This window comes from Panulirus ornatus, chromosome 2 (assembly GCF_036320965.1).
Source record: "Panulirus ornatus isolate Po-2019 chromosome 2, ASM3632096v1, whole genome shotgun sequence".
In the NCBI taxonomy this organism is placed as follows: Eukaryota; Metazoa; Arthropoda; class Malacostraca; order Decapoda; family Palinuridae; genus Panulirus; species Panulirus ornatus.
The window spans coordinates 32,848,875-32,872,873 of record NC_092225.1 but is presented as its reverse complement, the minus strand read 5'-3'; the positions used below and the strand labels follow the sequence as shown (position 1 = coordinate 32,872,873).

At 40.7% G+C, this 23,999-nt stretch overlaps 1 protein-coding gene across 1 annotated transcript in view; it reads left to right on the top strand.

The window, feature by feature from the left end:
• Window positions 1-23,999, top strand: part of LOC139756061 (E3 ubiquitin-protein ligase RNF19B-like) — a 176,795-nt gene that overhangs the window by 74,052 nt on the left and 78,744 nt on the right. The window contains exons 8-9 of the mRNA XM_071675061.1: window positions 15,524-15,660; window positions 20,405-20,502. Coding sequence (XP_071531162.1) covers window positions 15,524-15,660; window positions 20,405-20,502 — 235 coding nt within the window. The remainder of the gene's footprint in view (window positions 1-15,523; window positions 15,661-20,404; window positions 20,503-23,999) is intronic.

Genomic DNA, 23,999 nt, shown 5'->3' with positions numbered 1-23,999 from the left:
GTGGTGGAAGATTATACATTTCTAAAGATATTTAGAAAGTGGATGAAGAGTAGCCATTTAAAAAGAAAATGGTACAGAGGTAGAAGAGTAACCATATCTAAAGAAAATGGTACAGAGGTAGAAGATAAGCCATTTCAAAGAAAATGGTAGTGGTAAACAATTCACAAGGAGATAGTCTAGTAGTAAAGATTTGCCATTTGAAAAGATGATACTATTGTAGATTAGTAGCCATTTCAAAAAGAATATGGTACAGTGGTATAGTAGTTAGCGATTTTAATTGACAGCATAGTGATATGAGAGTTGGTGGTTTAAGAAGAAAATATACACCATAATGAAGGATATTTCAATTAGAAAATTATTTTTTAGTAATGTACTTTTCAGTGTTATATAATATTCTATGTCACACCAGCATTTCATTCTCTTTTGTTAGTCTTTCAGGGTCTCCCACTTAACACATGGTAGTAATGTTGAAATTGCATGGTTAATCTTTCTTTTTTAGAATTATTAGTCCATTCTCATTTTCATAGGATGAATCAAGTGCGTATAGCCTTTTGAATTCTTTTATACACACTGTCAACCCATACCTAATATGTTGAGGTAAAACATTAGGTAGAATTAGTAAGTAGGAGCATTAGAGTTGCCCTCTGCCAGTTAAGGGTGAGGAACTAGAGGCTAAGGAGTTTTACAGTTTTGGAGACTTTGTTGATGAGGGTGGCCACCCATTTGAGAGAGTTCCAGTTGGAACAGGTATCAGAGATATAGATAGATAGATAGATGAAATAATCAAATAAGACCACAATTTCCATTTATATCACAACCATACACAGAATGCTTCCACTGCATCAGATTTTCAGTCATATACAAAATGCTTCCTTTGCATTGATTTCCAGTCATAACTTCAGCAACTACATCTGAAAAATCCATAAACTTAGTTATTTTTCTACCTACATCTGTCTTTCTCCTTAATCTACCTCTCCTCCTTTTACTTTGCTGCCATATATCTACTTGACCAGCTTATTGTGTGCATGCATTCTGCAAGCCATTATATCGTAAAAGACTTTCACTGGCACACCATGTAATGTATTCCTCACACCACATAACTTCTCATTTATTATACTTAGTCACTGTCTCCCACGTTAACGAGGTAGCACAAGGAAACAGACGAAAGAATGGCCCAACCTACCCACATACACATGTACGTACATCAACGCCCACACATGCACATATACATACCTATACATTTCAATGTACACATACATATACATACATAGACGTATACATTTATACACATGTACATGTTCATACTTGCTGCCTTCATCCATTCTCGTTGCCACCCCATCACACATGAAATTAAACCCCCTCCCCCCGCGTGTGCGTGTGAGGTAGCGCTAGGAAAAGACAAAAAAGGCAACATTCATTCACACTCAGTCTCTAGGTGTCTTTTTTTTTTCTTTTTTTCAAATTATTCGCCATTTCCCGCATTAGCGAGGTAGCGTTAAGAACAGAGGACTGGGCCTTTGAGGGAATACCCTCACCTGGCCCAATTCTCTGTTCCTTCTTTTGGAAAACTAAGAAAAAAAAAAAAAAAAAAACCAGAGGGGAGGATTTCCAGCCCCCCGCTCCCTCCCCTTTTAGTCGCCTTCTACGACACGCAGGGAATACGTGGGAAGTATTCTTTCTCCCCTATCCCCAGGGAAAATATTACCAATATATCTGAATGATATAAAAGAAAGAGACAGGAGGTCAAGAGAAAGGTGCAAGAGGTGAAAAAAAGGGCAAATGAGAGTTGGGGTGAGAGACTATCAGTAAATTTTAGGGAGAATAAAAAGATGTTCTGGAAGGAGGTAAATAGGGTGCATAAGACAAGGGAGCTAATGGGAACTTCAGTGAAGGGCGTAAATGGGGAGGTGATAACAAGTAGCGGTGATGTGAGAAGGAGATGGAATGAGTATTTTGAAGGTTTGTTGAATGTGTCTGATGACAGAGTGGCAGATATAGGGTGTTTTGGTCGAGGTGGTGTGCAAAGTGAGAGGGTTAGGGAAAATGATTTGGTAAACAGAGAAGAGGTAGTAAAAGCTTTGCGGAAGATGAAAGCCGGCAAGGCAGCAGGTTTGGATGGTATTGCAGTGGAATTTATTAAAAAAGGGGGTGACTGTATTGTTGACTGGTTGGTAAGGTTATTTAATGTATGTATGACTCATGGTGAGGTGCCTGAGGATTGGCGGAATGCGTGCATAGTGCCATTGTACAAAGGCAAAGGGGATAAGAGTGAGTGCTCAAATTACAGAGGTATAAGTTTGTTGAGTATTCCTGGTAAATTATATGGGAGGGTATTGATTGAGAGGGTGAAGGCATGTACAGAGCATCAGATTGGGGAAGAGCAATGCGGTTTCAGAAGTGGTAGAGGATGTGTGGATCAGGTGTTTGCTTTGAAGAATGTATGTGAGAAATACTTAGAAAAGCAAATGGATTTGTATGTAGCATTTATGGATCTGGAGAAGGCATATGATAGAGTTGATAGAGATGCTCTGTGGAAGGTATTAAGAATATATGGTGTGGGAGGCAAGTTGTTAGAAGCAGTGAAAAGTTTTTATCGAGGATGTAAGGCATGTGTACGTGTAGGAAGAGAGGAAAGTGATTGGTTCTCAGTGAATGTAGGTTTGCGGCAGGGGTGTGTGATGTCTCCATGGTTGTTTAATTTGTTTATGGATGGGGTTGTTAGGGAGGTAAATGCAAGAGTCCTGGAAAGAGGGGCAAGTATGAAGTCTGTTGGGGATGAGAGAGCTTGGGAAGTGAGTCAGTTGTTGTTCGCTGATGATACAGCGCTGGTGGCTGATTCATGTGAGAAACTGCAGAAGCTGGTGACTGAGTTTGGTAAAGTGTGTGGAAGAAGAAAGTTAAGAGTAAATGTGAATAAGAGCAAGGTTATTAGGTACAGTAGGGGTGAGGGTCAAGTCAATTGGGAGGTGAGTTTGAATGGAGAAAAACTGGAGGAAGTGAAGTGTTTTAGATATCTGGGAGTGGATCTGTCAGCGGATGGAACCATGGAAGCGGAAGTGGATCATAGGGTGGGGGAGGGGGCGAAAATTTTGGGAGCCTTGAAAAATGTGTGGAAGTCGAGAACATTATCTCGGAAAGCAAAAATGGGTATGTTTGAAGGAATAGTGGTTCCAACAATGTTGTATGGTTGCGAGGCGTGGGCTATGGATAGAGATGTGCGCGGGAGGATGGATGTGCTGGAAATGAGATGTTTGAGGAAAATGTGTGGTGTGAGGTGGTTTGATCGAGTAAGTAACGTAAGGGTAAGAGAGATGTGTGGAAATAAAAAGAGCATGGTTGAGAGAGCAGAAGAGGGTGTTTTGAAATGGTTTGGGCACATGGAGAGAATGAGTGAGGAAAGATTGACCAAGAGGATATATGTGTCGGAGGTGGAGGGAACGAGGGGAAGAGGGAGACCAAACTGGAGGTGGAAAGATGGAGTGAAAAGGATTTTGTGTGATCGGGGCCTGAACATGCAGGAGGGTGAAAGGAGGGCAAGGAATAGAGTGAATTGGAGCGATGTGGTATACAGGGGTTGACGTGCTGTCAGTGGATTGAATCAAGGCATGTGAAGCGTCTGGGGTAAACCATGGAAAGCTGTGTAGGTATGTATATTTGCGTGTGTGGACGTGTGTATGTACATGTGTATGGGGGGGGGTTGGGCCATTTCTTTCGTCTGTTTCCTTGCGCTACCTCGCAAACGCGGGAGACAGCGACAAAGTATAAAAAAAAAAAAAAAAAAAAAATCTGAATGAATTTTGGCATGAAGTATTTTAGAGAAAATGTACAGACTTCAAGGTATAAAAACATCATCTGTAGATGCACGAGACAAATGGTCCTACCTTGTCATTTACAATGACGAGAATGGGGAGCATGTAGTTGGAGGACAGTGAAATGAATTCCCTGAGAAAGACATGCAGAGCCATAAATCTGAACAATTATTTTTCAACTGATCTTAAATGGTTCTGAAGATAAAATTTAGCTAAGCTTGGGTCACAACAAACCAGCATGTTGCCTTTCCTCGGTACAATCAACCAGTGCTAAACAATGATAAGTATTACTTAAACCACTGGGTATTAGCACAGTCCTTCCACTATCACGGCTCAATTCACACATGTGTCCATGGTACTTCACAGTGATCTATTTCATTATAGTCTCAGCAACTAGTGCTCTTTCTGCAGCCAACCACTTTAATACAATAGGTAAATGCTTCACCCATCCAGGGTTTTAAAGCACATGGCACACACTGCACTTTATATATCCAGTGATGTACTACAAATGAGTTCTTGCAACTGTTGTCTCTACTTCTAACAAAATGTACAATATATTTCACATTTCCAAATATCCATACTCATTTTCCAAGCAACACTCAGTCTCTAGGTGTCATGTTTTATTAATTTTTTCATTGTCAATTTTGCTAATTCCACTTAGAGCATTTAGGTTATCTATAAAATTCCACTTAGAGCATTTAGGTTATCTGCCTCTCCTGCTTTTGACTTTTTCACATATCCTGACCAATATACCCTTGGGTTTTTCATATATACATCAGCATCAAGATGAGTGCCCTTCATGCAAGCTTTTTGCACTTTTGGCACTTAGATTTTTTGCTTTCATCAGAGCTTGTAGTTCAGCTTTAATTTTTTCCCTTTGTAAGATGTTTTCTTTCATCAACTTAGCTCTCCTGCTATGATATTCTTTACTGAACTTTACTCCCAGTTATTTAGGCTCACCTACAACTTCTGATTCTTCACAGCACACATTGATCTCATACGCTGATCTACCACCTTTTCAAAGAATACTATAAAATCCTATTTTACTCAGTCACTTCCAGCACCCTTTTTTGATATTTACCATTGAAATGGCATACCATTCTATCCAGCTCTTTCCGATTTAGCTAACAACACAGCATCATCTGCATGCAACTGCTGCTGCATGTCCTCTTTCTCCTTGTTTAAGGTTGCACTTAATGAATTGAACAATCTTAAAAAAAAAATGTGCAATCCACTCCAATTCCCAGGACACAGTCTGAGCCAAATTACACTTTGCTTCAGTGCATCCATTTTCGTTCAAAAAGTCCAAGATTGGATTGAAGAATCCACTCCAGTGTGTAGAGTTCTGCTGGTGTCTTTGACATGTTATTATCAATAGTAATGAAGTACTACAAAGTTGGCTAAAAGTTGAGTATGCTTCCCATGTTTGGTCACCACAACTATAGAAGTAATAGGAGCTAATAGTGAAGGTCCGGAGGAGAGCATCAAAGATGGTACTAGAATTAAGAAAGCTTAGTTACAAGGAAAGGCTAGAGGCCTCAAATTTTCCCACCTTGGAAGAGAGAATGGGGAGGGTGATCTGTCATTACCTTTGTTTTTGGATTAGATTGATGGTGTAAAAATTAATACTTCTTTGAGAGATGAATGGATAGAACAGCCAGAGGACATGGAATTAAACTGGGCAAGAAACTTGTTATGGAATATTCAAAAAAGTTTTTTATAGTATAAAAGCTGAGAGTAAATGTGAATAAGAGCAAGGTTATTAGTTTCAGTATGGTTGAGGTACAAGTCAATTGGGAGGTAAGTTTGAATGGAGAAAAACTGGAGGAAGTGAAGTGTTTTAGATATCTGGGAGTGGATTTAGCAGCAGATGGAACCATGGAAGCGGAAGCGAGTCACAGGGTGGGGAAGGGGGCGAAGGTTTTGGGACCGTTGAAGAATGGTTGGAAGGCGAGAACCTTATCTCAAAGAAAGAATGGGTATATTTGAAGGGGTAGTGGTTCCGACAATGTTATATGGTTGTGAGGCATGGGGAATAGATAGGGTTGTGTGGAGGAGGGTGGATGTGTTGGAAATGAGATGTTTGAGGACAATATGTGGTGTGAGGTGGTTTGCAATACCACATTAGTCCCCAGTGTTGCTCTTCAGCTGCATTGTGTGCAGCCTTCCCCTTCAAGCTCCAGTTTCCACCCACCACTGCCGTAATTTACTATCTTGATCTTTGGATGTTTTCTGCATCTTGTAGTAATGTTGTCCAGTTCCAGTTACATATCATTAGATGGACCTAATAGGGAAGGAATGAAATTAGAATCAAGTTGTAATAATAGTGCATCAAAAAACTGACATTTCTGGTTCATCACTTTTCAGTGAGGTTCAGGCTGAAAAAGAAGTGGAATTCAAGTTTATGCTAGGTCAGAATCAGAAAATGCTCTCTCTAGGTGAAAGACTTCAACCAAACATAAATTATAACATCTGTACCCATAATTGTATGAATGGTTCAAACTTAAACTATCTGAAAAAACTATTGAAAGGTGCATCACTTTAAGGTCCAATATTGATTGAAAAGGCTTTACTTTTGTTTAAAACTGAAAAGGCTTTACTGTTGTTTAAAACTGTTACATTATAAGTATCTAAAGAATATCATACTCTGGAATATTAGTTATTATTATTATTTTTATTTTGCTTTGTCGCTGTCTCCCGCGTTAGCGAGGTAGCGCAAGGAAACAGACGAAAGAATGGCCCAACCCACCCACATACACATGTATATACATACACGCCCACACACGCAAATATACATATGTATACATCTCAGTGTACACCTATATATACACACATAGACATATACATATATACACATGTACATAATTCATACTGTCTGCCTTTATTTCTTCCCATCACCACCTCGCCACACATGGAATAACAACCCCCTCCCCCCTCATGTGTGCGAGGTAGTGCTAGGAAAGGACAACAAAGGCCCCATTCATTCACACTTAGTCTCTAGCTGTCATGTAATAATGCACTGAAACCATAGCTCCCTTTCCACATCCAGGCCTCACAGAACTTTCCATGATTTACCCCAGACGCTTCACATGCCCTGGTTCAATCCATTGACAGCACGTCAACCCCGGTATACCACATTGTTCCAATTCACTCTATACCTTGCACGCCTTTCACCCTCCTGCATGTTCAGGCCCTGATCACTCAAAATCTTTTTCACTCCATCTTTCCATCTCCAATTTGGTCTCCCACTTCTCATTCCCTCCACCTCTGACACATATATCCTCTTAGTCAATCTTTCCTCACTCATTCTCTCCATGTGGCCAAACCATTTCAAAACACCCTCTTCTGCTCTCTCAACCACACTCTTTTTATTTCCACACATCTCTCTTACCCTTACATTACTTACTCGATCAAACCACCTCACACCACATATTGTCCTCAAACATCTCATTTCCAGCACATCCACCCTCCTGCGTACAACTCTATCCATAGCCCATGCCTCGCAACCATACAACATTGTTGGAACCACTATTCCTTCCAACATACCCATTTTTGCTTTCCAAGATAATGTTCTCGACTTCCAAACATTCTTCAAGGCTCCCAGAATTTTCACCCCCTCCCCCACCCTATGATTCACTTCCGCTTCCATGGTTCCATCCGATGCCAGATCCACTCCCAGATATCTAAAACACTTTACTTCCTCCAGTTTTTCTCCATTCAAACTTACCTCCCAATTGACTTGACCCTCAACCCTACTGTACCTAATAACCTTGCTCTTATTCACATTTACTCTTAACTTTCTTCTTTCACGCACTTTACCAAACTCAGTCACCAGCTTCTGCAGTTTCTCAAATGAATCAACCACCAGCGCTGTATCATCAGCGAACAACAACTGACTCACTTCCCAAGCTCTCTCATCCCCAACAGACTTCATACTTGCCCGTCTTTCCAAAACTCTTGCATTCACCTCCCTAACAACCCCATCCATAAACAAATTAAACAACCATGGAAACATCACACACCCCCGCTGCAAACCTACATTCACTGAGAACCAATCACTTTCCTCTCTTCCTACACGTACACATGCCTTACATCGTCGATAAAAACTTTTCACTGCTTCTAACAACTTGCCTCCCACACCATATATTCTTAAAAATTTTTTCCATGTGACATCAAGGGGAAATGCTTTTCAATCAGCATATTGTTATCAGTGGCTGTGGAAAGATAAGGATTTTCCTGTAATTTTCACCTTTTTGTACTTGTCGTTTATTTTCCATGTTGTTCTCTTTTGAATTGACATTGAGATCAGCATTTGCTTTCCTGTCATTCGTATATACCATCCTTTTAAGATCTACAGTGAAAGATTGCTTAACCCTTTAATGTTCACAGACATAGATCTTTGCCATGTGATCAGCATCTACAAAGATCATTGCATTGAAAAAACTTGCCACTATTGTAAGGTTATGACCTGGTTACAGGTAGGGATAGAGGTTTGTATGAGTGTCAAATGCATCCACTGTATGGTCAGTCTTGGTTAGTCTGAAGACCAGACATGATGGGGATGGAAGTGCTCAGGCAGACATGATGGGGATGGAAGTGCTCAGGTGTGTCATTGTTGCCAAATTTGCCAGTTCATATTCATATATGGGGTAGGAGAGAGAGAATTCCATCTTCATATGCCCTTTGTGTTATAGAAGAGGACTAAAAGTGGGTTGGAGCAGGTGGCTGGAAACCCTACCTTTCTTTTATTTCAATTTCTGAAAGATGAAATAGAAGGAGCCAGGTGGGGAGTGCTGACCTTCCTCTAAAGCTCAGGTTGCGCTGTTTAAATGTGTGTGGATGTAACCAAGATGAGAAGAAAGTGGAGACAGATAGTACATTTAAGACAAAAAACCTGGCTGTTCTGGCTCAGAGTGAAACAAAGCTCAAGGGTAAAGGGGAAGAATGGTTTGGAAATATCTTAGGAGTAAATTTAGGGGTTGGTGAAGGGATAAGAGTTAAAAAAGGAGTAGCACTACTGCTAAAACAAGAGACGTTGGAATGTGTGAAAGAGAGTAATTACGGAAGTGAGCTCAAGACTGATGTGGGTAAAAGTGAAACTATATGGTGAGAGGTGGGTTATTATTTGTGCTTATGCACATGGCCAAGAGAAGTAGGTACATTAATGACAACTGTTTTGAAGCAGTTGAGTGAGTGTTTTAGCAATTTTGATGCAAGAGACCAAGTATTAGTGATGAGTTATTCAAATGCGAAGGTGATCAGTGAGGCAGTTGAGGGTATAATTGAGGGGTAGGAGGTATTCAGTATTGTTAATGGAAATGGTAATCAGCTTGTGGAATTGTGTGCTGGAAAAGGACTGGTAATTGGGAATACATGGTTCAGAAAGAGGGTCATACATAAGTATATGTAGGTGGGTAAGAAAAGCGGTCTGCAGGAATTACTGGATCATATGCTGATTGATAGTTGTGTGAAAGGGAGACCTTTGAATGTAAATGTGCTGAGAGGGGCAGCTAGTGGGATGTCTGAGCATTATCTTGTAGAGGTGAAGTTGAACATTTATAGAGGTTTTTAGAAAAGAGAGAACATTATGGATGGGAAGAGAGTGGTGAGGGTAAGTGAGCTTGGAAAAGAGACTTGTGTGAATAGATACCAGAAGAGATTGAGTGTAGAGTGCCAAAAGGTGAGAATAAACAAAGCTAGGGATGAGGGCGAAGTATGGGAGATACATAGGGAAAGATTGCTGGCCTGTGCAAGAAATGCATGTTATGTGTAAGATGTGGAGTGGGCGGATTAGAAAGGGACGTGAGTGGTGGAATGAAGTGAAGTTGTAAGTAAAAGAGAAAGAGAAGTATATGTGTAGTACGTACAAGGAATGAGTGTAAATGTTAAGGAGAGATAGGAAGTGGCATGAGATCAAGAGGAAGGTGGAGAGTTTGAAAAAGAAGGCAAATGCAAGTTAGGGTGAGCAAGCATTAGTAAAGTTTAGGAAGAATTATATGTTTTGGAAGGAGGTAGATAGTGTGATGGAAACAAAAGAACAGATGGGAACCTCAGTGAAGGGGCAAATGGGGAAGTGTTAACAGATAGTGAAAAAGTGATGAGGAGATAGAGTGAATACTTTGAAGTACAATTGCATGTCATTGATGATAAGAGTGGCAGATGTAGGGTGTTTAGATTGAGGGGGTATGCAAAATGAGAGAGTCATAGAGAGTGTTTTGATGAAGCAAAAAGAGGGGATGAAAGCCTTATGAAAGATGAAATACGGCAAGGTGGCTGGAGTTGATGGTATTGCTGTAGAATTTCAGAAGAAAAGGGATGACTGTTTTTCTTATTGTTTGGTTAGGATTTTCAGTGTATATATGGATCAAGTTGAGGTGTCAGAGGATTAGCATAATGCATGTATGGTGCCATTGTATAAAGGCAAGGGGATGAAGGTGAGTGTGCAAACTACAGAGATGTACATAAGCTTGTTGAGTGTACTGGGTAAGCTGTGTGGAAGAGTAGTGACTGAGAGGGTGAAAGCATGTACAAAGCATCAGATTGGGGTGGAACAGTGTGTTTTCTGAAGTGGTAGAAGATGTGTGGCTCAGGTGTTTGCTTAAAAGGATAAACATGCAAAATACTTAAAGAAACACAAGGATTTGTATGTGGCATGTATGAATCTGGAGAAAGCATATAATAGTATTGATATGGATGCTTTGGGGAAGGTCCAGAGGATATATGGTGTAGCAGGAAAGCTTTTAGAAGCAGAGAAGTTTTTTCAAGGGTGCGAGGCATGTGAATGTGCAGAATTCTTTAGAGAAGAGAGTGGGTGGTTCCAAGTGAAGGTTGTTTTGCATTAGGGGTGTGTGATGTCACCATGGTTGTTTTAGTTTGTTTATGGATGGGGTGGTCAGGAAAGTAAATGCAAGAGTCTTGGGGAGAGGGGTTAGTATGCAGTCTGTAGGGGATGAATGGTCTTCGGAAGCAAGTCAGTTGTTGTTATCTGATGATACAGTGCTGGTGGCAGATTTGAATGAGAGACTGCAGAAGTTGGTGACTGAGTTTGGAAGAGTGTTTGAATGGAGGAACTTAAGAGTGTATGTCAGTGAAAGACAATGTTATTATGACATTTTTAAAAGCTTTATGATTTGTAGATTTACTGAGTGCATCTGATGGTAGAATTATTTGCTTATTGAATACTTCATTTTTCATTGGTAACATCACACCATGTCACTTTAGAAATTATTTTAGAAATAGAAATCCTCCAAATTGTTTCCCTCATGCATCTTTGTTTTTATATGCCATAGGCAATGAGAGAAGGTCAAGAAAAGAAGGCTTACTAAATGTTCTACATCTTCTGCTTTTGACGTCCATGAAAAGAAGATTTACTTAATCTCTGATACTTGCCTGGTATACATGCAAAAGGAGGCCATCACAGAAGATTATTTTCTGTAAAATATATTAGAAAGTACTATGCTACATAAAGGCCTCCATAATCATTTCTTTCTACAACTAGTGTAGTATTGCAATATTTTTTCGTTTTTTATGTATATATGCGTATGTTGGCGTTTATGTAAATTTATATGAATGGATGGGCCATTCTTCATGTGTTTCCTGGCTCTACCTTGCTGACACTTGAAACAGTGATTATGTACAGTAATAATAACAATAATAATTAAATTAAATTAAATTTTAGGGAGAATAAAAAGATGTTCTGGAAGGAGGTAAATAAAGTGCGTAAGACAAGGGAGCAAATGGGAACTTCAGTGAAGGGCGCAAGTGGGGAGGTGATAACAAGTAGTGGTGATGTGAGAAGGAGATGGAGTGAGTATTTTGAAGGTTTGTTGAATGTGTTTGATGATAGAGTGGCAGATATGGGGTGTTTTGGTCGAGGTGGTGTGCAAAGTGAGAGGGTTAGGGAAAATGATTTGGTAAACAGAGAAGAGGTAGTGAAAGCTTTGCGGAAGATGAAAGCCGGCAAGGCAGCGGGTTTGGATGGTATTGCAGTGGAATTTATTAAAAAAGGGGGTGACTGTATTGTTGACTGGTTGGTAAGGTTATTTAATGTATGTATGACTCATGGTGAGGTGCCTGAGGATTGGCGGAATGCGTGCATAGTGCCATTGTACAAAGGCAAAGGGGATAAGAGTGAGTGCTCAAATTACAGAGGTATAAGTTTGTTGAGTATTCCTGGTAAATTATATGGGAGGGTATTGATTGAGAGGGTGAAGGCATGTACAGAGCATCAGATTGGGGAAGAGCAGTGTGGTTTCAGAAGTGGTAGAGGATGTGTGGATCAGGTGTTTGCTTTGAAGAATGTATGTGAGAAATACTTAGAAAAGCAAATGGATTTGTACGTAGCATTTATGGATCTGGAGAAGGCATATGATAGAGTTGATAGAGATGCTCTGTGGAAGGTATTAAGAATATATGGTGTGGGAGGAAAGTTGTTAGAAGCAGTGAAAAGTTTTTATCGAGGATGTAAGGCATGTGTACGTGTAGGAGGAGAGGAAAGTGATTGGTTCTCAGTGAATGTAGGTTTGCGGCAGGGGTGTGTGATGTCTCCATGGTTGTTTAATTTGTTTATGGATGGGGTTGTTAGGGAGGTAAATGCAAGAGTTTTGGAAAGAGGGGCAAGTATGAAGTCTGTTGGGGATGAGAGAGCTTGGGAAGTGAGTCAGTTGTTGTTCGCTGATGATACAGCGCTGGTGGCTGATTCATGTGAGAAACTGCAGAAGCTGGTGACTGAGTTTGGAAAAGTGTGTGAAAGAAGAAAGTTAAGAGTAAATGTGAATAAGAGCAAGGTTATTAGGTACAGTAGGGTTGAGGGTCAAATCACTTGGGAGGTGAGTTTGAATGGAGAAAAACTGGAGGAAGTGAAGTGTTTTAGATATCTGGGAGTGGATCTGGCAGCGGATGGAACCATGGAAGCAGAAGTGGATCATAGGGTGGGGGAGGGGGCGAAAATCCTGGGGGCCTTGAAGACTGTGTGGAAGTCGAGAACATTATCTCGGAAAGCAAAAATGGGTATGTTTGAAGGAATAGTGGTTCCAACAATGTTGTATGGTTGCGAGTTGTGCGCAGGAGGATGGATGTGCTGGAAATGAGATGTTTGAGGACAATGTGTGGTGTGAGGTGGTTTGATCGAGTGAGTAACGTAAGGGTAAGAGAGATGTGTGGAAATAAAAAGAGCGTGGTTGAGAGAGCAGAAGAGGGTGTTTTGAAGTGGTTTGGGCACATGGAGAGGATGAGTGAGGAAAGATTGACCAAGAGGATATATGTGTCGGAGGTGGAAGGAACAAGGAGAAGAGGGAGACCAAATTGGAGGTGGAAAGATGGAGTGAAAAAGATTTTGTGTGATCGGGGCCTGAACATGCAGGAGGGTGAAAGGAGGGCAAGGAATAGAGTGAATTGGATCGATGTGGTATACCGGGGTTGACGTGCTGTCAGTGGATTGAAGCAAGGCATGTGAAGCGTCTGGGGTAAACCATGGAAAGCTGTGTAGGTATGTATATTTGCGTGTGTGGACGTATGTATATACATGTGTATGGGGGGGTGGGTTGGGCCATTTCTTTCGTCTGTTTCCTTGCGCTACCTCGCAAACGCGGGAGACAGCGACAAAGTATAATAAAATATATAATAAAAAATAATAATAATAATAATAATAATAATAATAATAATAATAATAATAATAATGATAATAATGATGAAAATCATTTTTTTCCCAAACATTTGCCATTTCCCACATTAGCAAGATAGCATTAAGAACAGAGGACTGAGCCTTGGAGGAAATCTCTCACGTGGCCCCCTTCTCTGTTCCTTCTTTTGGAAAATTGAAAATGGGAAAGTAGGATTTACAACCCCCACTCCCTTCCATTTAAGTTGCTTTCTATGACACACAGGGAATGTGTGGGAAGTATTCTTTCTGTCCTGTCCCAAGGGACGCACAGTCTTTTAAATGCAGTATTAAGGTAGGATGATTCTGCTAGACTGTAAACTGTGTGGTGACAGATGGAGACTGGAATGGCTTTTTGACTTTCCCATTAGAATGGGTGAGTGTCTGCTGTATTCAGGCTGTATATTGTATTTTGTCAGCCTTCCACTCACTGATGTTTTTGTACTTTGGTTTTAATGAAAAAGTCTTACATTTACCTTCTTTAAGTTACCTGTATCTAGCATTATCATACTTCTTGCATTTCATTGCTTCTCATGGTGCAGGCAGAAGGGAAATGCTGCAGCAAAGCTTACCTTCAATGACATTATATGATTTATGCTTTTACCTGCATTCAGAACAGAATGTCATGAGTCAGATATTTTCAAGATCTGCTAAAGAAAAGTTTGTGTAGGTAGCATTTTCATGGAGGATACAGTCATCGCATGCCACATAGTCTTATGCCAAATCTAACATACATCTTATATGCTTATAGCAATATTCAAAATTGCTGCAAGCCTTTGACATGCTGATGTATCAGTAGCTGCTCAGAAAATCTGATAAGTTTTTCTTTGTGTTCTGACCTTGATGTCTGTGGATGTAATGTATAGGTACACCACCGATTTTCTGGCTCTTTTGGTTCCAAAGCCTTGCTGGATTAACCATTTTGCGTGACCCACTGTGGTCATGTAATAATAATTCATCAACACACCTCTAATCCTCTAATATACATCTCCCATGTGTTTAAAGTATACAGTGGACTGTTAGAAATTTAAGTTAAACAAATATTAAATGTAAATTAAATAGATAAATGAAATACAGGTACTTTTATGTTTGACACCACAACTGACACTCTCATATGTCTTAGAAGCTATAGCTAGGGTTAAATTTAAGCAAAATAAGCTAAGAATCTCAGAATTGCAGTATCACCACCAACAATGAAAGAAGTTTTGTATTGCTTTTTGATTTTAATATGTAATGATTTATTTCACTGATTGCGCATATAATTTATGCCCAGAATAGAATGGTAGATGTGGTTGATAGTGTCTTTTTTTTTTTTTGAGAGAGAGAGAGAGAGTGTGGTTGAGAGAGCAGAAGAGGGCGTGTTGAAATAGACACATGGAGAGATTGAGTGAGGAAAGATTGACAAAGGGGTTATATGTGTCAGAGGTGGAGGGAAGAAGTGGGAGACCAGATTGGAGGTGGAAGGATGAATTGAAAAAGATTTTGATTGATTACGGCCTGAACATACAGGAGGGTGAAAGACGTGCAAGGAATAGAGTGAATTGGAACTATGTGGTGTACTGGGGTCAATGTGCTGTCAATGGCTTGAACCAGGGTATGTGGATGTGGAAAGGGAGCTGTGGTTTTGGTACATTACACATGACAGCTAGAGGCTGTGTGAACAAATGTGGCCTTTTTTTGTCTGTTCCTGGCGCTGCTTCAGTGGTTGGCGGGGATGCTATTTCATGTGTGGCAGGGTGGCGACGGGATTGGATGAAAGCAGCAAGTATGGATATGTACGTGTATATACATGTATGTATATGTTGAAATGTATATGTATGTATGCATATGCATGTATGGGCATTTATGTAGATACATGCATACATGGGTGGGTTGGGCCATTCCTTGTCTGATTTCTTTTGTTACCTCGCTGGTGTGGGAGACGGCGATTAAGTATGATAAAAAATAAATTAAGATGAAATAATGACCACTCTTTTATTTAACAGTAGAGATGTATAATCATTTGGTTAGTGTACCTCTGCTGCAACTGACATTATGCTCTGTGTTCATCCAACAGCCCATCTGGATGTACTTTCTGGGGGAAGAAGCCTTGGTCAAGAAAGAAGAAGATCCTTTGGCAGTTGGGCACTCTTGTAGGTGCTCCTCTTGGCATAGGCTTGGTGGCAGGTTTGGCTGTCCCTGCCATGATTATTGGTAAATAAGCAATGTATTAGTGATCTCCTACCTTTGTTCATTAATTTGGATGGTCCATATAGACTTAGCTAAAGCTAATGTAAGATTTGTCATTTACTTTCAATTGTCTTTATATTTTGGCTGTGCCTTTTGTACGTGAAAATTATTGACCTTCTAGCAGGGTTGTTGATATTTTTAGTTCAGGGTAGGGTAGTAATCAGATTAATTTGCTTGTATGCATGCAGACCCATGATAAAACTCCTCATCATTGTATTTCTTCACTCTATTTTTCTTTTATGCAGAACTTATGTTTCAGAAACATTTGTAGATTTATTGTCATTTGTAGATTTATTGTACTGTCTATTATTGATTAGGATATGACAGTTGGGAAACAGGTATTCTTTTTTCTTTTCTAACATACTTTTTTTTGCTGTTTCTTATAATAGAGATAGTGCCAGGTGCAGATGAATAAAAGGCCTTATTCACTCTCATCCATTCTCTGGTTGTTGTGGCCAGTATACTGAAACCACAGCCCTCTATCCACAACTAGGTCCCAAAGACCTTTCCCCTGTTTTCCCTGGCTGCGTTAAATCCCCTGGTTTAGTCCATGGACAACACATTAACCCCTTTATTGCACATCACTACTGTTCACTCTTTCCCATACATGCCTTTCACCCTCCTGCATGTTCAGGCTGTCACTGGACTGAACCAGGGCATGTGAGACATCTAAGGTAAACCATGGAAAGGTCTGTTGGGCATGGATGTGGAGAGGGAGCTATGGTTTCGGTGCATTACACATGACAGCTAGAGACTAAGTGTGAATGAATGTGACTTTTTTTTTCTGTTTTATTGGTGCTATCTCATTGAAGGAGGGGGTAGTGATGGTGTTTCCTGTGGGGCAGGGTAGCACCAGGAATGAATGATGGCAAGCAAGTATTAATATGTACATGTGTATATATGTCTGTATGTGTATATAGATGTATGTATATGTGCATATGTATGTACATATGTTGATATGTATATGTATGTATATGTGCATGTTTGGGCATATATGTATGCCTATGTGTATATGAGTGGATGGGCCCATCTTCGTCTGTTTCCTGGAGAGAATGAGTAAGGAAAGATTGACAAAGAGGATATATGTGTCAGAGGTGGAGGGAACAGGGAGAAGCAGGAGACCAAATTGGAGGTAAAAGGATGGAGTGAAAAAAATTTTGAGTGATCGGGGCCTGAACATAGAGGAGGGTGAGAGACGTGCAAGGAATAGAGTGAAATGGAATGAGGTGGATTGAACCAGGGCTTTTGAAGCATCTGAGGTAAACCATAGATGTTCTGTGGGGCTTGATTGTGGATAGGGAGCTGTGGTTTTGGTGCATTACACATGACAGCTAGAGACTGAGTGTGAACGAATGTGGCCTTTTTGTCTGTTTTCCTAGCACTGCCTTGCTGAAGCAGGGGATAGCAATGCTGTTTTCCTGTGGGACGGGGTAGCAACAGGAGTGGATGAAGGCATGTGTATGTATGTAATGTCTGCATATTTGTATTTATATATACACATGTACATATTCATTTTTGCTGCCTTCATCCATTCCCGCTGCCACCGTGCCACATATGAAATGGCACCCCCTCCCCCTGCACGCACTTGAGGTAGCGCAAGGAAGAGAAAACAAAGGCCACATTCGTTCACACTCAGTCTCTAGCTGTCATGCGTAATGCACCGAACCACAGCTCCCTTTCCACATCCAGGTCCCACAGACCTTTCCATGGTTTACGCTAGATGCTTCACATGCCCTGGTTCATTCCATTGACAGCACATCGATCCTGGTATACCACGTCGTTCCAATTCACTCTTTTCCTTGCATGCCTTTCACCCTCCAGTACGTTCAGGCCCCAATCGCTCAAAATCTTTTTCACTCCATCCTTCCACCTCCAATCTGGCCTCCTGCTTCTCCTCCTTCTCTCCACCTCTGACACATATATCTTTTTTGTCAATCTTTCCTCACTCATTCTCTCCATGTGTCCATACCATTTCAGCACACCCTCTTCTGCTCTCTTAACCACACTCTTTTTATTACCACACATTCTTACCCTTTCATTACTTAATCAAGCCACCTCACACTACATATTTTCCTCAAACATTTCATTACCAACACATTCACCCTCCTCTGCACAACCCTATCTATAGCCCATGCCTCACAAGCATGTAACATTGTTGGAACCACTATTCCTTCAAACATACCGATTTTTGCTCTCCAAGATAATGTTCTCGCTTTCCACACATTCTTCAACGCTCCCAGAACCTTTGCTCCCTCCCCCACCCTGTGACTCACCTCTGCTTCCATGGTTCCATCCACTGCTAAGTCCTCTCCCAGATATCTAAAACACTTCACTTCCTTCAGTTTTTCTCCATTCAAAACTACCTCCCAATTAACTTGTTCCTTAACCCTACTGAACCTAAAACCTTTCTCTTATTCACGTTTACTCTCAACTTTCATGTTGCACACACTTTACCATGCTCAGTCACCACCACGTGCAGTTTCTCACCCGAATCAGCCACCAGTGCTGTATCATCAGCAAACAACAAGTGACTCTCTTTTCAAGCCCTCTCATCCATAACAGACTGCATACTTGCCCTTCTCTTCAGAACTCTTGCATTCACCTCCCTAACCACCCTATCCATAAACAAATTAAACAACCATGGAGACATCACGCACCCCTGCCGCAAACTGACATTCACTGGGAACCAATCACTTTCCTCTCTTCCTAATGTACACATGTCTTACGTCCATGATAAAATCTTTTCACTGCTTCTAGCAACTTACCTCCCACACCCTATACTCTTAATACCTTCCACAAAGCATCTCTATCCACCCTTTCATATACCTTCTCCAGATCCGTAAATGCTACATAAATGTTTTTCTAAATATTTCTCACATACATTCTTCAGAGCAAACATCTGATCCACACATCCTCTACCACTTCTGAAACCACACTGCTCTTCCCCAATCTGATGCTCTGTACATGCCTTTACCCTCTCAGTCAATACCCTCCCATATAATTTCCCAGGAATACTCAACAAACTTATGCCTCTGTAATTTGAACACTAACCTTTATCCTCATTGCCTTTGTACAATGGCACTATGCTTCACCATGATCCATACATGCATTGAATACCCTTACCAACCAGTCAGCAACACTCATCCCCCCTTTTTTTTTTTTTTTTTTATAAATTCTGCTGCAGTACCATCCAAACCCGCTGCCTTGCTGGCTTTCATCTTCTGCAAAGCTTTCACTACCTCTTCTCTGTTCACCAAACCATTCTCCCTGACCCTCTCACTTTACACACCACCCCAATCAAAACACCTTATATCTGCCACTCTATCATCAAACACATTCAACAAACCTTCAAAATATTCACTCCATCTTCTCTTCATCACTACTTGTTAATTATATCCCCATTAGCCCCCTTCACTGATATTCCCATTTGTTCTCTTGTCCTATGCACTTTACCTCCTTCCAAAACATCTTTTTATTCTCCCTAAAATTTAATGATACTCTCTCACCCCTACTCTCATTTGCCCTCTTTTTCATCTCTTGCACCTTTCTCTGCCGCTTTCTTTTATAAATCTCCCAGTCGTTTGCACTATTTCCCTGCAAAAATCATTCAAACGCCCCTCTCCTCTCTTTCCATAAATCTTACATCTTCATCCCACCACTCTACCCTTTCTTATCTGCCCACCTCCCACCTTTCTCAGTGTTACATGCATCTTTTGCACAGGTCATCACTGCTTCCCTAAATACATCCCATTCCTCCCCCACTCCCCTTTAGTCATTTGCTCTCACCTTTTGCCATTCTGTATTTAATCTCTCCTGGTACTTCCTCACACAAGTCTCCTTTCCAAGCTCACTTACTCAAATTCATAGGTCCTTTTAGATAGTGTGTTGATTTCATTTACTCCTCTGCATGTTTGAGCCCTTTCAGCATACCTTGTTCATCTCTCTGTGAGACTACACTTTCTATCACACTTTTTTCTTACACTTTCTTACAATATCATTTTGCATACTGTACCATCAATCAATCTCATACCACATATTGTCTTCAGGTATTTAATTTCCAGCACATCCACCCTCCTGCACTCATGTGCATTCTTAGCCCAAAACTTGTATTCATACAACCATACAACATTTTTTGGCCCTCTGTACTTTAGGCACTCTGTACTTTTCAGGCATACCTGTCTTTACCCCTACAGACAATCACCTCTCTTTCTGCATTCTTCTCAGTGCCTGTGACTCACTTCATCCCACATAGTAACATATACTGCCTGAGACAGCTTATGGACATATGGTGTATGGAAGGTATTTGCAGGGGGACAGTGTGAATGATTCGAAGATGTAGAAGAGAAAGTAACAGAAGGTTATGAGAAAGGTACAGGAACTGAGAAAGAGAGCAAATTAGAGTGTAGGGTGAGAGATTACCATTGAACTAAAGAGAAAATAAAAGAATGCTTTGGGAAGACATGCATACTGAAAAAGTAGGAAATTCAGAGTAAGAAAATATATATCAGGCATAAAAGATTGATGTGGAAATGCTATTGAATGCACATAGTGTGTGGTAATGACGAAGTTAGCTAAAGAAATTTTATATTTTGTTATGCTTAGCATAGTAGAATGCATCAAAGTGTTGTTACTATGAAAGTGTTGGAATTTTGTATATTTTAGGTGATACTCAAGTTTCCTTTTCAAAAGACTTGCATTTCATCTACAGGAATTCCCATTTGGGTGGGCCGTAAACTTCATGCACGATATTCTATGGCTAATCCTCATCGTCGCAACTTAGCTGTAGTGGGAGGAGTAACAGCATCAGTGAGTACTATCAAAAATGATTGTGTATTATTATTATTGTTGTTATTATTTTTTTTGTATACTTAGTCGCTGTCTCCCACATTAGCGAGGTAGCGCAAGGAAACAGATGAAAGAATGGCCCACCCCACCCAAATACACATGTATATACATAAATGCCCACACACACACACACACATACATACCTTTACATTTCAACATATACATACACAGACATATACATATATACACATGTACATTACATTCTTGCTGCCTTCATCCATTCCCGTCACCATCCCGCCACACATGAAATGGCACCCCCCTCCCTCCCGCACGCATGCGAGGTAGCACTAGGAAAAGACAACAAAGGCCGCATTTGTTTACACTCAGTCTCTAGCTGTCATGTATAATGCACTGAAACCACAGCTCCCTTTCCACATCCAAGCCCCACAAAACTTTCCATGGTTTACCCCATACGCTTCATATGCCCAGGTTCAATCCATTGACAGCATGTCAGCATGTCAACCCTGGTATACCACATCATTCCAGTGCACTCTATTCCTTGCATGCCTTTCACCCTCCTGTATGTTCAGGCCCCAATCGCTCAAAATCTTTTTCACTCCATCCTTCCACCCCTAGTTTGATCTCCCACTTCTCATTCCCTCCACCTCTGTCACATATATCCTCTTTGTCAATCTTTCCTCATTCATTCTCTCAGTGTGACCAAATCATTTCAATACACCCTCTTCTGCTCTCTCAACCACACTCTTTTTATTACTACACATCTCTCTTACCCTTTCATTGCTTACGTAATCAAACCACCTCACACCTCATATTATCCTCAAACATTTCATTTCCAACACATCCACCCTCATCCGTACAACCCTATCTATAGCCCATGCCGTGCAACCATATGATATTATTGGAACTACTATTCCTTCAAACATACCCATTTTTGCTCTCCAAGATAACATTCTCTTCTTCCACATATTCTTCATCGCTTTCAGAACCTTTGACCTCTCCCCCGCCCTGTGACTCACTTCCGCTTCCATGATTCCAGTCGCTACTAAGTCCACTCCCAGATATCTAAAACACTTGACTTCCTCCAGTTTTTTTATATCCCAATTAACTTGTCCCTCAACCCTACTGAACCTAATAACCTTTGTTCTTGTACACGTTTATTCTCAACTTTATCCTTTCACACTTCTTTCAAACTCATTCACCTACTTCCTCAGTTTCTCACTTGAATCAGCCACCAGCACTGCATACTCACCCCTCTCTCCAAGACTTTTGTATTTACCTCCATCACCACCCCTTCCTTTAAACAAATGAGACAACCATGGTGACACCACACACCCTTGCCATAGACCATTCTTCTGTGAGAACCATTCACTCTCCTTTCTTCTTACTTGTACACATGCCTTATTCCCTTGACAAAAACTGCTCACTGCTTCTAGCAGCTTTCCTCCCTCATCATATATTCTTAATATCTTCCACAAAGCATCTCTACCAACCCTATCATATGCCTTCTCCAGATATATAAATGCTACATACAAATCCATCTGTTTTTCTAAGTATTTTTCTCACACATATTCTTCAAAGCTTACTCCTGGTCCACACATCCCATACCATCATCTGAAACCACACTGCTTCTCCCCAATGTTATGCTCTGTACATGCCTTCACCCACTTGATCAATACCCTCACATACAAGTTACCAGGTATACTCAACAAACATTTACCTCTCCTTTGTAGTTTTAGAACTCATCTTTATCCCCTTTGCCTTTATACACTGGCATTATACATGCCTTCTGCCAATCCTAACCACTTCATCATAATCCATACATGAATTTGTTATCCTTACCAACCAATCAGCAACACAGTCACCCCCATTCTTAGTGAATTCAACTGCAATGCCACTGACTCCTGCCTCCTTGCAACATTTCGTCTTCCACAAGGCTTTCTTTTCTCTCTTCTCCAAATCTCTCTTCAGTACTCTTTCACTTTGCATACCACCCTGACCAAAACACCCTACATCTACCACTCACTCATCACACATTTATCAGTCATCACACATTTATCAATCCTTCAAAATACCCACTCCATCTCCTCATTTCATCACTATCTGTTATCACTTCCCCTTTTACCCCCTTCACCAATGTTACCATTTGTTCTCTTGGCTTTCAAACATTATTTACCTCCTTCCAAAACATCTGTCTGTTCTCACTATAGTTTAATGACACTCTCACCCTAACTCATTTGCCCCTTTTTTTTTTTCATATTTGATCACTGTTTCCCATTTCAGCAATGTAGCCTTCAGAGCAGAAAAAGAAAGGCCACATCCACTTGCATCCATTCTTGAGCTGTCCTGTGTAATGCATTGAAACCACATTTCTTAATCTGCTCATAGGCCTCACAGAACTTTTCAAGGTTTACTTTGGTCATTTTACATGCCTTGGTTGAGTCCATTGACATCACGTTGATCCCCTATTATGCCACATCACTCCACATTTTTCTATCTGTGGATACCCATCACCCTCCTGCATGTTGAGGGCCCTGTTGCTCAAAACATTCACTCCAACCTTCTATATCATCCGTTTGGTCACCCTGTTCTCCTTGTTCCTTCACTTCTGACACTTATATCTTCTTTCTCAACCTTTCCTCTCATCCTCTCCATATGTCCAAACCATTTTAGCACACCCTCTTCACCTCTCTCAACCACACTCTTTTTTATTACCACACACCTCTCTAAGTTTTCATTACTTACTTGGTCATTAATTACTTGCCCCTGCTTAACATCCATGTAATATTGTTGGTTACTGTTGCCTCGAACATACCCATTTTTGCCCTCCCAGATAGCGTTCTCTCTCTCTCTACACATTCTTCAGTGTACCTAGAACATTCATGTCCCTATAGAGTGCATATTGTTCCCCCTCTCCAAGACTATCTCATTTCCTTCCTTCACCATCACATCAATAAGCAGTTTAAACAACAGTCATGTTGACATCACACACCCTTCTCTTCGTACTTGTACATGTACCTTACACCCTTGATAAAAACTTCTCGCTGATTCTAGCAGCTTTCCTCCAATACTGTATATTCATAAGACCCTTCAAATGGCATCTCTTTCAACTCTATTATATGCTTTCTCCAGATACAAATCCATCCATTTAGAGTTCTCCAAGTGTTTCTCTCCCTCACTCTATAGAGTGAACACCAGATCCATACATCCTCTACCACTTCAGAAACCACACTGTATCTGTCAATCACTACCCTCCCATTCAACTTACAACTTGTCAGGTACTCTTGACAAACTTATACAGGTTGTACCTCTCTAATTCGATGCTCTGTGGTCCAGCAACTCCCATGATCTGCCACATTTTGTATCTACTGCTATTAGTTTGTGGATCTGTCACCAGGGCGGTGCTGTTATCAGCGATAAGGCTCCAGAATCTGTTTGCACTGCAGCTGAGCTAATTAACAGTCCTATTAATTTATTATAACTTCAGAATAAGTGTATAA